Genomic DNA, 14523 nt, shown 5'->3' on the forward strand with positions numbered 1-14523 from the left:
CAGTTCAAGGCCAGCATGTCTCTGCAGAGGATGGTGCGCGTGTCCCTGGAGCATCCCACCAGTGCCGTGTGTGTGGCTGGCGTGGAGACACTCGTGGACATTTATGGGTAAGAGCCAGAAGCCTGAGGGTTTGCAGGCCCCTGGTGCTGACCCCTTGGGCTCTCCCTGTGAGATGTGTGGGGCTTCTTCAAGGCTTAGGCGTGGCTCAGCTGCCCTCTCGTGAGCCTTGGCCTTGGAACAGCAGCCCATCGTAGAAGCTTGGGTCCTTGTCTTCCTCAGCTGGGCTTCTTAAAGACCCCTGCCGGGGGGTGTGAAGTGTGGGAGACTGAATGAGAGTAGAGAGGCTTGCAGTGGCTGAATTTGGTCCAGGGCCTTGGAGGCTGCTGGTGTCATGGGGGTTTGGGCACTCTCTTCTGTCCTGAGGATCCTGCAGGCTGGGCTGGAGGTTTCACTGGGCACACAAGACCAGGAAGAGGTGTACCTCACCTCCACCCCTGGTCTATGAGCTCTGAAAACAGGACATCAATCATTTTTTTAAAAAATCACTTATACTTAACATAGCACTTACTGTGCTCTAAGTACTGTTCAAAGAGCTTAGCAAGCCTCTTGAATTTAATTCTTGAACTTTAACTCTTGAACTTGACTGTCACAACAACCCTAGGGCCCAAGTTTATTATTAGTTTCCTTTTGTTTGACAGACAGATGCAGAAACAGAGGCACAGGGAGGGCAAGCCATTGGCACAATCACGCAGTTACTAAATGGCAAAGCCAGAGTTTAAACCCACTCATGGTCAAGTGTCCTATGCCTCTAGCTGCCTGTCACTTGAGGAATATCCATGCATTATGCCCCTGCTGTGTCTCATGGCCATGGCCGTGCCCTTGAAACCAGTGGCTGGAGGTGAGGCCTCCACCTTCTCTCTCTCCCCCAGGAAGAAAAGGAGAATTTGGGCAGGGTTTCAGGAGCTGGACTCTGGGAACCACCAGGAAACCAGCTACTTTACTTTCTGAGGAATCTCCAGGGGTCCCAGCTCCAAGGCTGAGTGGGGGACACAGGTAATCAGGGGACTGGGAGGGGAGAAGGCAGACCTGTGTCACTGCTCCCATCTCGAAGGCCTCCCACCCTCTCCTGAGACCAGGTTTCTCAGCCTCAGCACTGTTGGCATGCTAGTCCTGTGCACTGTGAGATGTTGTGCAGCGCCCTTGGCTTCTATCATTCGATGCCGGTAGCACACCCCTGACTTGTGACAACCAAAAACATCTCCAGACATTGCCAAGTGTGCCCTGGAGGGAAAATCACCCCCAGCTGAGAATGAGTATCTCAAACTAAGACTTTAAAAGTTGGAGTGAACCTAGAAGCAGAGAAGGGGTTCTTCCCAGGGCATTAGATGAGAGGGGATGAGGAGCTGGCCATGGGAGGGAACCAAGTCTGGAGCAATCCTTCCAAGCTAGGTAGCAGGAACTAAAGGCCAGTTGAGGGTGGGTGAGCAATGAGAAGTGGGAAGGGGATTTGGTTGATCCTGAAGCAGGGGGCAGCCACAGAGGGGTGATGAGGAAGGAGGGGTACCCGTGCCAGCTGGTACCAATGCCTCCTCCAGCGCTGTGTGCCCATGGGGGCAACTCATCTGCCCTGGCTGCCTTGTGCCTGTTGGGCAGATGTGTCTCTAGTTTGACCTGCCCCTGGAAGCCTGGGTCTGGCTCCTCTTGCGTAGAGCTTCCTAGAGGATGGAGGACGGATTTGCGCCATGAGAGGCAAAGGCAGCTATGTCTTGGGGTGATGTGGAGAGATGGGCCACTCTGGGGTTCACAAAGGAGGCTGAGGGTGGGACAGTCACAGAGTGGGGGGTAGGGCCTCTGGCACCCTCAAATGAGGGACTCTCTGGCTTCCAATGACCAGACCACCTTGGGGATGGGGGAGAGCCCCCAGTTTGTTTCTTCACACATTCATCGAGTATTTCTGTGGGGTCTAGTGTTTGCCAGGCATGGGGACACAATGGTGAACAAGCAGGCGTGGTCCCTGCCCTCTGAGAACGCTGTCGTGCAGTTCTAGCAGAGTCTGGACCACCTCGCAGGGGTGCTGTGGAAAGGATTCCTGTCTTGCAAGGGAAGCGGGACTGGATTAATTCTAAAATCCCTTCTGGCTCAGAGATGCCGTGATTTAGCAATCCTGGGTGCTCAGACTGTGGGCCAGCAAGAGAAAGGGCAGTGGGCCTGGTGGCTCAGTCCTGGCTCTGCCACCTAGCAGCTGTCTGACCTTGGGAAAGTCACTTAACCTCTCAAGTCACTCTTTCTTCATCTGTAGAATGAAGGTCATAATAATATGAGCAATGATACTTAGAGCCTGCTCCACACCAGTCACTGCCCTAAAGGCTTTGCATATGTTAACTAATGCTCACAACCATTCTGTGAGGTGGGGACTGTCTTCATCCCCATTTTAGAGATGAGGAAACTGAGGTTAAGTCAGAGGTTAACTGAGGTTAACTGAGGTTAACGAGAGAGGTTAAGTCACTTGCCCCATGTTACACAGCCAGTGAGGAGAGGCAGAGCCAGGAGGCAGCCCAAGCACTTTGGCCTTCACTTCAAAGGGCTATTGGGATGATTGAATGAGACTGTTGTGCATGTAGCGCATGTAGGCGATGCCTGGCGTGTGAACATTCAATTATGGTAACTGCTACCATTATTACCACCACCATGATCATTTTAAGTATCTTTCCTGGCTCTCTAGACAGCCTCAAGCGTCCCCAAACCTGCCATCCACAAAGATGGCTGGGGAACAACCTCTGAGCCATACTGGGAGAAGGAGGAGGTGAGAAAGAAATTAACACAGGCTGAGGAGTCAGGGCAGACTTCCTGGAGGAAGGGCACCAACCAGAGCCTTGCAGGATGAGCAAGACCAATGGGGCTCTGTTATCCCTAGTGGATTAAAGCCTGTCTTCCTTCCTTCCGTTGAGCTGGAGATGGCCCAGACTTGGTAAGGGAGTTTTGCTTTCCTGAGTAAGGATTCTTAGGGTGGAGGGTAAGAAAGGGTAACACACAGGTGTGCTGAGCCATGCACTGGGTGTGCAGCCAGGGTTGAGAATCGCTGCCCTAGTTGGAAGGGCAAACAGCTCCCCCCTTGCTCAGCAGAGGTCGTCTAACCGAATGAAAATGCTTGGGGCACCTGGGGGCCAGGAATCCTGAGTTTTGGCCCTAGTTCTGTCACCCTTTGTTATGTCATCTCGAGCAACTTTCTGCTCCTTCCCAGGCCTCACTTCCCCCATATGCACTCTGAAGAGGCTGGTGTAGAAGAGTGGGTTTCAGGCTCTGGTCATGGAAGCCTCTGAGCCTCTTCCCTGACTGGACAAAGCAGCTTCCCTCCTGTCTCCACCAGATTCTGTTTGATGTAAAGCTCTGACCCGGCTGACCCAGGGCGGGACTCTGGGAGGCCGATACATCTTCAACTCTTGACTATTTTGACTTTGCAAAAAGGGTTTGTGGGGCTGCCATTTTCCAGGCGTGGGAAGATGGAGGATTAAGGAGGGGCAGTGACTTCCTGAACCGTGTTCTGTTGGTGAGGCCAGTGCAGTTGGGGGTCTAGGAGCCTTCCTGAACAGGGAGGGGCAGCTGGTACCCAGAGCCTGAGCTGTTTGGGCCTTGGTCTCCTCTGCTTCTGTGGGCCAGCTTGTTGGGGACCTTGGTGGTCATCGTGTCAACCTTCCTGTTTTCAGCCACAAAGACCTTTCCAATCAGTTTCCCAGCTCTGAAATGTCTGCTTTTATTTTCCCAGAGGCGGAGGCCCTGAGCCCTTGGAGGGAGAGGGTGGGTTTGGGTTTACAAGGGAGTGGGGACACAACTGGCTGTGAGTCCTGGCTCTGTCACTCACCAGCTGTGTGACTTTGAACAAGTCACCTGTCATCTCAGTCTCGGTTTTCTTATCTGCAAAGTGGGAGAAATAATGCTGATGTCATATGACTAGGAGAGACATCTTCATCACCCTTCTCACCATCATCATCCTCATCATTGAAAGCATGGCATGAGTGTAAAGGAAGACCTGCCCTGTCTTGATTCCCAGGAGGGCATGAGCTCACCCCGAGTCACCCCCACACTCCCGGTGGGGGTGTGGGCAGTCAGGGTCCAGCATTTCTGAGACAGCCCTCCTTAGCCATGGTCCTCAGACTTCACTGGGCATCAGTATTGTTTAAAATGCAGGTTCCAGAGCTCTGCCTGCAGAACTTATGGTTCTGGAATCTGCATTTTCAACAGGTAGGTCTGAAGTTGACCACTGTGAGGGTGACCAACTGTTTCAGTTTGCCCAAGACTTCCTAGGTTTTAGCATGGAATGTCCTGCACCCCAGGAAACACCTCAGTCCTTGGCAAACCAGAACTGTTGGTGATCCCATCATGTTTTCCCCACCATGCACCAGCTCCTAGGCTGGCTGTGCCACCAGATCAGTTGGGCCCTTGGGCTGCTTGGAAGGGCTCAGGGCTGGGGTGGGTCTTGGACTGTCCTACTCGTGGGGAGAGGATGAGGTCCCCAGCCACGTATGTCCCCAGGCCTGGGCTGGGGATGCTGTCTAGAGCAGCACACTGCACTTGGGTTGGCCTGGCTGGAGGAAGAACTTCATGCAGGCGAGCCCCTGGCCACTTTCCCTGTCCTCCAGGGAAGGGGGAATCTAGATCCTCCTGTACCTGATGCAGGCTCTCCTCTCAGAAGCCACCCCTTTGATCTTCCTAACACACAGCTGCATGATGGAGCACGAGCACTGGGAGTCTAGGGCCCTGCCTTCTAGTCTCTTCTCTTCTGGGCCTCAGTTTCCCCAGCAGTGAAATGATGGCATGGGTTCAGGTGCCTCCAACTTTTACTCATCCCAAGTGGTTTTTTTCCTAAAATAAATAAATAAATAAATAAATTAATTAATATATTGGCTGCATTGGGTCCTCGTTGCTGCATGCGTGGTGAGCGGGGGCTATTCTTCATTGTGGTGAGCGGGCTTCTCATTGTGGTGGCTTCTCCTGTTGCGAAGCACGGGCTCTAGGCATGTAGGCTCAGTAGTTGTGGCTTGCAGGCTCTAGAGCACAGGCTCAGTAGCTGTGGCACATGGGCTTAGCTGTTCCGCAGCATGTGGGATCTTCCTGGCCAAAGGATCGAACCCATGTGCCCTGCATTGGCAGGCAGATTCTTAACTACTGCGCCACCAGGGAAGTCCCCATCCCAAGTTTTACACACACATACTCCTTTCGTCTTCTCATCATCCCACTTTATATATGTAGACACTGAGGCACAGGGAGGCCAAGTCACTCCCTCAGGGTCACACAGTTAGTGAGTGGTGGGGCTGGGACTTGAACCCAGGCTATCTGGCCCCAGAGTCCACAGGCTTAACCACCTTGCTATGACTCCACTGTGTTGCCCCTCCTAATCAGGAACTATCGCTGGCTTCCCATTACATAGGGATGAAATGAAAACGAGTTTGTTGCAGGCTAAGTTTGCACTTGACCTCCTAAGGCTCCACAGTGGAAACCCCTCCCTTTAGATGTGTCTCCTCCTTGTCCTCAGCTCACCTGCCTTCCTCTGGGAAGCTTTCCCCAGATACCCCAGTTCACCTTCTTAACCTGCTCCCATCCACCCATTTCCTGTGCCATAATTTATCTTAATAACCCCTTCCCCGTCCTGGGCCGGTGGTTCTCCAAGACGTCCCTATCTATTATCAGGTTTGAACCTCACAATTGCTTGTGAGGTTGGCCAGTGGGTGTCATTATCCCACTTTACAGGTGAGGTTACAGAGCCCGGGGAGGCTGGGCGATTTACTCAAGGTCACCTGGCTGATGGGCAACTCAGCCCAGCCTAGAACCTGACTCTTGACCTTCGTCCTGGCACGACCAAGCTCTTGGCTTCTTCGGGCCCCTCCTGGGCGGGAGCACTTCTGTCTTCATCAGTGGTGCCCTGGTGCCTCATACAAAGCCTGGGCCAGGGAGGTACAGGGGAGCTGAGCTGAAATACCCCAAACTGGAGGCTGGAGCCTGGGAACTGGGTGGGCTTCGTACAAGAAGGACCATCCAAGGAGCTCCACTCTAGCTTGTGGAGGCCTTGGGTCCGAGGAGCAGCTTGGGTTTGCGGGGAGGGTGCTGGGGCCCTTTGTATCCCAGTCTAACTCCATGAGTCTCTGTCCGTCTGTCTCTCCATATCTCTTCATGTCTCTTTGTCACTCTCTGCCTCTGTGTCCCCATGCCTCTCTACCTGGATTCTCACACGCCCAGGGCATAGTAGGACAGAGCTCTGGAAATTACAGCTTTGGCAGTAGGGTTGCCAGGTAAAGTCCAGGGTGCCTCATTAAATTTGAAATCCTGGTGAACAATGCATAAGTTTTTAGTGTAAGTATATCTCAGATATTTCATGGGACATAACAATTGTTCGTTGTTTATCTGAAATTCAAGCCCGACTGGATGTTCTGTATTTTATTAAATCTGGCAGCCCTGTTTGGAAGGAGACACAGGTGTGTCAGCCCCTCCCACCTGGTGAGGACACCTGGCAGGGCCAAGCCCTGGAGTGGGGCCCACCTGCTGGAGTACAGTTTGGGCTTCACTTATTTTTCTTTTTATAAAGGAAAGGCATGTTGAGAAGTGTCAGAATCATGCTTGTGGAGGAGTGAAGAAGGTGCTTTGGAGGAAGTCTGCTTTCCTCCACATAGACGCAGGGAAGGGAAGGGCCTGGGGCGGGGGCAGGGGTGGGGCGGTGGGGGCAGCGGTTGTGGCCTGCTGTGCAACCTTGGGGAAGACTCTTGCCCATCCTGAGCCTCAGTTTCCCCACGTTAAATGGGAGTAAGAATCCCCTCCTCCTGGGACTGCACTGAGGATGAGATGAGCTGATGTTTGGAAAGGCTTAGCCAAGCCTGCCAAGGTCAATGTGCAGGGGGTGAGGGCCCTGGGGGTTATGATAACTGTTATTACTCTTGGGTAAGAACATGGACTCAGGAGCCTGAAGGCCTGGGTTTGGATCCCAGTCCTGCCACTAACTAGCTTCATGACCTTGGACAGCTTCCTTTAACCTCAGTTTTCCCGTCTGTAAAATGGGAGACAGTAATAGTATCTACTTCCTGGGGTTTTTAAGTGGATTACGTGACGTAATGCACATAATGAAACTCAAATGAGGGGGTGGGGCCCATAGCAAGGGCTCAGCCAGTGTCAGCTACTGTTATCCTCCAGCTGGATGTGTGTGCTGACTCCTCCAGGAAGCCTTCTGGTCCCTCTGGCTCACAGTGGTCTCTCCCTACATGGGGTCCCACTGACCCCTAACCCCATCGCCCTGAATCCCATGTGGCTGCCGTGGGCAGTGCTGTCCTCAGCTTCCCAGCCGGACTGAAGCCTCGGGGGCAGTGTGTGTATCTTCCTCAGCCGGCAGTGCCTGCATGCACAGTGGACACCCCACCAACAATCAGAGGATGAACAGATTGATTTCAAACAGGACACGCAGGCCAGCTGGAGTGGGGGGAATGAGGTCCCAGGGCTGTAGGACAGCGTGGACTTTTTAACCTTACAATCAATGCCTGGCGAACTCACAAGGGAACACAGAAGTTGAGAATGTGAGAGTGTGTCTATGTGTTGTGGGGTCTGGGCTTGACTCCCAGGAGTTTGCTGTGAGGATCTGAGAGGCCTGGGGTAGTCAGGGAAGGCTTCCTGGAGGAAGCAAGAGTTTGAACCAGAGCTCAAGTATCTGAACAAGGGCTGCCCTCTAGCACTTCCCATGGCTCCCTATTCTTCCCAGGTCAGTCCCCGAGGGCACAGAGCTGTTCGAGGTCTACGGAACCCCTGGCGTGGACATCTACATCTCTCCCAGCATGGAGAGGGACCGGGAGCGCGCAGAAACCAGGCGATGGCGCTTTGATGCAGGGTTGCAAATCATCGTGGTCATGAACTCTCCCAGCAACGACCTCAATGACAGTCATGTAAGCAGGTCCCTTGGTCTGGGGGAGTGATGGGGAGACTAGATGAGGAGATCCAGCTCCACAAGGACCCAGAGTGCAGGGTAGCACAGTGGGTAAGCGCCTGGCTCTGGAGCCAGCCAGATCTGCAACTTACAAACACAAACTGTGAGTCTGCTGGGGAGTCACATCACTGTTCTGGGCCTCAGCTTCCCCATCTGTAAAATGGGGATAATCATAGCCCCTTCCTCCTAGGGTTGAACAGGAGCCAGGCTTTGCTCCTTCTCTTGCTTCCCAAGATCCCTGGTGAAGGGAGGAGTTGTTCTGTGTTGGGCCTCAGTTTCTCCATCTGTAGGCTGAGGGTTGTTTCATGGTCTCTGATACTCTGAATGAGGGAGAGAAAGCAGAGATGGGGGAGGGAAGCTGCTGCCTGGGGAGAAGCCCTTCCCCAGGGGCCTCACCTTCCCCCAACCCACTCTCTTCCTGACCCTATTCCCTTCTCAGAGGCAGGATGTCTCCCCTTCCTCTCCTCTCTCTGCCCATTAAGTTTGAGTTTAACAAGGCCCAGCTGGAGGCAATGTTCTGGCCCCTGGGGCAGGGGGCATTTAAAAAGTGGGAGAAATGGGGTGGGCCTAGAGCGTGGCATAGGTGACACTCCTAGAGGGGTGATGGGATCCAGGCCTTGTTGTGTGGGTGGCAGGTCCCTACTCCATGTCAAGAGCGATGTTTTGGGAAACTGGCCCTTTAAGGAGCACTGACCATGTGCCCAGCATCAGGCAGCTGTGACCTCCTCCAGCCCCCACAACAGCCCTGAAAGGCAGGGTCTGATCCCCATTTCACAGGTGGGGCCACCAAGGTTCAGAATAACTGTCCTGGAGCCACAAAGCTGATCCATGGGAGGACTAGAATTCAGGTGTCAGACCTGCCTGACACCTGGGGACAGGATCCCTCCATCACCCCCTCCCCGTCTTTGCCATCCGCCTATCTGAATTAGCCTGTCTAGGGAGGCAGATGGAGCAGGACTCAATGAACTCATTTTACAGGCAGGGAAACAGACGAGAAGGGGCATGACTTACCTGAAGTCACATGATTAGTGAGTAGCAGGGTTGGTGAGTGTCAGGACAGAGGCTCCCAGAGCAGAGCAAGAGGAGCAGCCATCCTGTGAGGGGCCGCTCCTGGGTGCCCTGCACTGAACCAGAGGCTGTGTGGCTGCCGCCCCACCCTGAACTCCCTGGCCCCGAGGACCACAGGGATTGAGGAGGGTCATTGAAGTGTTCCCTACTTCCCCTCCCCCCACCTTTGTCCAGGATCCATGCCTGAGACAAGCATCATTGCTGGGGCTTGACACATGGGGGCAGGAACTGCAGGATTTAGGGCTCCCAGGACTGAGGAGTGAGGGGTCTCTATAAAATCCTGAACCTTCTGGCCGAGATGAGGGCATCAGGGCCAGCGGGTTGAGGGGCCCACATCGGGAGGGAATGTCCAAGGGGAGGGCGGCGGGTCAAAGGGCTTCGATGCATCAGCTTGGAATCGCTTTATCATCATCTCCATCTTCAGCTTCATCTTTAACAGTGGTCGGGTGTGTGCTGTGGGCACCGTGCCAAGCATGTCACGTGCTTTCTTTCTATGCTCCTCATAGCCTATAATCAGTCCTATGAAACTATTATTATCCCCATGCTACAGCCGAGGAAACCGAGACCCAGACAGGACAGTAACTTCTCCCAGGATATTCTCACGTGATGGAACCAGAATCTGAGCCCAGGCTGTCTGACTCCAGAACTCAGCACTGACTCTTACCTCCTGCCCCCTGCCCTCTAATAACAAAAGCCAGTATTTCTTGGGTATTTCCTATAGGATTAGTCGTTTACATGGATGGTTTCAAATCTGCACTACAACCCTGCGTAGGGACCTGTATAAAGCCCATTTTGCAGATGAGGAAACTGAGGCAGCTCAGAACATTAAAGGGCCTTGGTCAAGGTCACAGAACCCAGAGATGCTGGGCTCAAGTCTGGGCCTGTCTGAATCCCACAGTTAAGAATGTCCCTAAACCTGGCCCAGCCCATACTCATTTTGTGAATGGTGAAACTGAGATCCAGAGGGGAGAAGGAGATTGCCAAAATTGCACAGTGGCCATCAGCAGCATTGGGACACACGTCTCCAGGGAATCCCTCACAAATAGTTCCCATTTTACAGATGGGCCAACCAAGGCATGGAAAAATAAATGGCGCAGAGAAGGCTAAAGGAAGAGCAGGGTTGGTAAACTCAACTTCAGTGCACAGAGGTTCCTGGGACCTTCTCCCCTCCTTGCTAGATCCCCCAAGACCTGTGTTTTGGGGCAGGGCTCTTGGCTTCAGCCAACTTGACCCAGGCCCATCTCTCTACAGGTTCAGATTTCCTACCATTCCAGCCAAGAGTCCTTGCCCCTGGCCTGTGCGATGCTGTACCTCACCTGTGTGGGTAAGTCGGGGGCCTCAGCCGAAATTGGTGCAGAGTTAAATACAGACCAATGGAACAAATAGAGAACCAGAACATAGACCTGTGCTCATGTGGTTATCATGTGACACTCAAGGAATTTGGAGCCCTACCTCATACCATACTGAAAAATAAATTTCAGATAAAGAGTTAGCTATCTCTGTTCCTTACCCTCCTTTATGCTTGCATACTCCTCATACATTTATGCTCAATTTAATTGTTATATTATCATAACCCCGTAAACATCGCTTAGTGCTAAGCCAAGTAGTACACTAATGACCATTTTTTCTTTCTCGTTCATTTCCTCCCCTGGAATTAATAGTTGCTTCTTTTAAAAATCTGCGTTATTTTTATGTGTTGGCACTAATTCTTTCCGGTGACTCCAACCTGGCCATTGCATCCCAAATTTGACAGTTCCGCTGTTTTTTTCTGGTGCTTTCCCTCCTGGAGCCTCCGTCTCACTGTCTCCCTCATCATGCTGTCTCCGCAGGATAGTTCTGCTGAGCCTGGCTACTCAGCCATCAGGTTCCCTCCCCTGAACTTCTCAGGTTGCCCTTTGCTCTCTTCTGGGTTGGATCCTTGCTTCCTGGACCTGATACCTTCCGCTTTCTTGGCTTGTACTCCTTTATCTGGTGAAGCACATCCTCTAGTCAATCCTGAGAGTGAATGCACGAGAGAAAAACTGCTTGGTTCCTGCAGTTGTGTCTATAATGTTTTTACCCTTACATTTGATTGATATTTGGCCAAATAAAGCATTCTACGCTGAAAGTAAATAAATAAGTAAATTTCAGATGGGCTAAAAATCTCAAGGTGAAAGTCAAAATTTTAAGGCTTTTAGAAGAGAGTATCTTTTCAACTTCAAATTAGTCAGAAGTTTTCTTTAACGAGGCAAAACGAAAGCACAGGCCATTGAGGCCAGATTGATAAATTGGACTATTAAAATTGAAAACCTCTATACAACGAAGGACAAGTACAAAGCCAGACTATGGAGAAGCAATTTGCATGCATGTGGCTGACTCAGTGCTTGTAGGCAATGGAGAACGCCAATCAATAAGAAAGAAAACCAAACAATGAATAGAAATAGGCAAAAAATAGAAACCAGCACATCACAGTCGAGAAAGCCCCAATGATCAGAACCCAAATGAAAAGATACTTAACGTAGAGCTGCCGAGGCTGTGGAACTGAAAACTCCTGATCCCGGGGGTGGGGTTTGCATTGGTACAAGCACTTGGAGGACAAGAAAGTTAACAAGAAGGTTGAAAATGCTCTGTCTGTAGGAGGCATTTTTGGAAGCAGAACCACTGTTATGGGGAACGTACACTTAGAATTGTGATAGGGACTTCCCTGGTGGTTAAGACTCTACAATCCCAATGCAGGGGGCCCGGGTTCAACCCCTGGTCAGGGAACTACATCCTACGTGCCACGACCAAGAGTCCGTATACCACAGCTAAAGATCCTGCACGCTGCAATGAAGGTCCTGTGTGCCGCAACTAAGACCCGGCACAGCCAAATCAATAAATTAATTAAAATAAATAAATAAAATTGTGATAGATATTGCCAAATGGCTCTCTAAAAAGACTGCACCACTTTGTACACCTGCCAATAGCATATGGGAGTGCCTCGCCAACACTGTACATTAGAAACCTTTTCCGTTTTTGCCAGTCTGAGAGGTCGGTATCTCATTGTTGCTATAATTTGCCTCCTTTCAGTTAGGACTGAGGTTGGGGTTCTCCCCCCTCCCCCTCCCCAAACACACACCCACCCTTGTTCGTTGGAAAATACGCACACAGAAAAGTACGTATGTATGCATGTGTGTGTGAGAGTGTGTGTGTGTGTGTGTGTGTGTGAATACACACCTACATTAAGGCAACACTTGAGCAGCCATCACCCAGGTCAAGAAATAGGACAGGGAACATGACCAGCACCCCAAAGTACCCCCCGCCACCAAGCCCCTCTCTGACCATGACTCCCTCCCTCCCTTAGATGTAACCACTCTCTTGCGATAAGTATATCCTGGCTTTTCTTTATGGTTTTATCATTTGAATATGTACACCCAAGTGATATAGCATCTTTTGCCCATCTCTGAACTCCCTCTGGATGCAACCAGATTGTCTGTGTCCTTTGGGGCTGGGCTTCTCTTGCCCACATTGTTTGTCAGGTTCATCTACTTGTTGATGGTGGTTGGGTGTCTTTTCACATGTTTAAAAATCATTTCAAAATTTCTCTCTCTCTCTCTCCCCTGAAGTTTTCACTTGTATTGTATACTCTCCCCCAATTTCTAGGGAGAAAGTTTAAGAAGGTGGGATGGAGGCTGGGATCCGGGGAGATGCTGAGGCTCAGAGAACCCATACAGCCAGTAGATGCCAGAGCCTAGATTCACATCCATGCCTGTCTGACCCCAAAGTCCAGGCTCGCTGCCCCATCCCAAGGAGATGAAGTAGCTTCATACAGACCAAGAATGTCCAGGGCGACCCAGGTGCAGTGCAGGGTGTGCCCCTGACAGCCAGGGTCATAGGGAGGCAGAAGAAGGAGAGTTCAGGGAAGGCTTCCTGGAGGGGGCATCATTTGACATGAGTCTTTGCTCTGACTCGGCTTCCTCCCCAAGGCCTCTTTCCCCAGCCTAGGGAGGGAGGCTCCAGATGCTCCCACCTCTGGGCAGTGTCCTCTTGGAAATGAATTCCCTTTGCCTGGCCCCAGATGGGCCCTGAGACTGAGGCTAAAAGGCGGAGGCCAAGGACCTGTGCTGAGCTCCTGGGAACCCTGTTGTGACTTACCCTCTGCCCTCTCCTTGCAGATATCACCCTGGATTGTGACCTGAACTGTGAAGGCAGGCAGGATGGGGGCTCTGTGGACAAGGTAAGCTATCTCTGCCTGGGCCCAGAAAGGGGCATGGAGTTTGGAGCTGCTCTAGGCTGGGCTAAGAGGGGTGAGGCCATTATAGGTATCCCCCTGCCTCCCAGCTAATGCCAAGGCCAGCAGAGCCAAATAGGAACCAGGCATGGCTAGGGACCTTCTTTCACTGGGAGAAAAATCATCACCAAGAATTTTCAAGCAGACGTATGCCCCACCCTGGGCTAGGCCTTTCTTTGCGTGGAAAAGTCCTTCTGGATTTTCAGTCTAGGTTGGGGGTCAGCGAACTTCTCCTGTAAGAGCAAGATAGTAAATATTTTAGGCTTTGCGAGCCATCCTGTCTCTGTTGCAATTACTTGATTCTGCCACGGAAGGATGAAAGAGCTATCGTCAATACGGAAACAAATGGCTGCGACAGTGTGCCAATAAAACTTTATTTAGCAAAAACAGGTAGTGGGCCGGATCTGGCCCTTGGGCAGTAGTATGCCAACCCCCTAATCTAGGTGAAAAGGGAAATCTACCGAGTCTGAAACTGTTAAGGAACTTCAGGCTGAATTGTGGTGGCAGTTAATGCACTGGGAGTTCAGAGAAGGTCAAGGTGGGCTTTGTGAGCAAGAAAGACTTCCCTTGAGGTCCACCTGAGCTGGACTCCAAAGTGATGCAAGAGGGAGGGCATTTCAGGTGGAGGGAACAACAGGAGCTGAGGCCTGGAGGGAGGAATGGATCTTATAATCAGGAAGCTGCCTACTGGAAAGAGAATGTTGGCCAGAGACGTAACACAGACAGCCATGAAAGACAGCTGTGTCGTTTAAACTTGACGGTGTGGGCAGTAGGGAGCTATTGCCATTTCTTTAGCAGGACTGGACCGATTGTCACAAGGCAGGGTGAAGAGGAAGAGATGATGTCAGGAGGTGGGCCAGGAGGTTGCCGGGGAGGGAGGCACAGGTCTGGTCTGAGCCCCCATCACCAGCTATGCTTTGCCCCCGGCAGCAGCAGTGGGTCTGGGGACCTGATGGGTACGGAGCCATCCTGCTGGTGAACTGCGACAGGGACGATCTGAACTGCGATGACCAGGACAACTGTGACCGGCATGTGCGCTGCCTGCAAGGTGGGGGGGGATGCTGGGGCAGCCTGTGTCCCTGGGTTTCCAGGGTCACTGCTCAGCTACCCTGCAGGGATTCGCACCCACACGGGCTGCTCTGAAGGCGGAGCTCGGGGCCAGAGTCTCAGCTCCTGGACACACCTGGATGTTCCTTAAAACCTGCCTCAGGCTGGCAGCTGCCCCTCCCCAACATCCCCGGTGCCAGCG

General features: G+C 52.1%; 1 protein-coding gene across 1 annotated transcript in view; it reads left to right on the forward strand.

The window, feature by feature from the left end:
• PADI3 (peptidyl arginine deiminase 3) overlaps positions 1-14523 on the forward strand; it is a 29397-nt gene continuing 14874 nt past the window's right edge. The window contains exons 1-5 of the mRNA XM_057744379.1: positions 1-107; positions 7736-7916; positions 10277-10349; positions 13159-13220; positions 14205-14322. Of these exons, the coding sequence (XP_057600362.1) occupies positions 16-107; positions 7736-7916; positions 10277-10349; positions 13159-13220; positions 14205-14322 (526 nt within the window). The 5' untranslated portion in view covers positions 1-15. The remainder of the gene's footprint in view (positions 108-7735; positions 7917-10276; positions 10350-13158; positions 13221-14204; positions 14323-14523) is intronic.

The sequence above is a fragment of the Hippopotamus amphibius genome, chromosome 1 (genome assembly GCF_030028045.1).
Source record: "Hippopotamus amphibius kiboko isolate mHipAmp2 chromosome 1, mHipAmp2.hap2, whole genome shotgun sequence".
NCBI lineage: Eukaryota > Metazoa > Chordata > Mammalia > Artiodactyla > Hippopotamidae > Hippopotamus > Hippopotamus amphibius.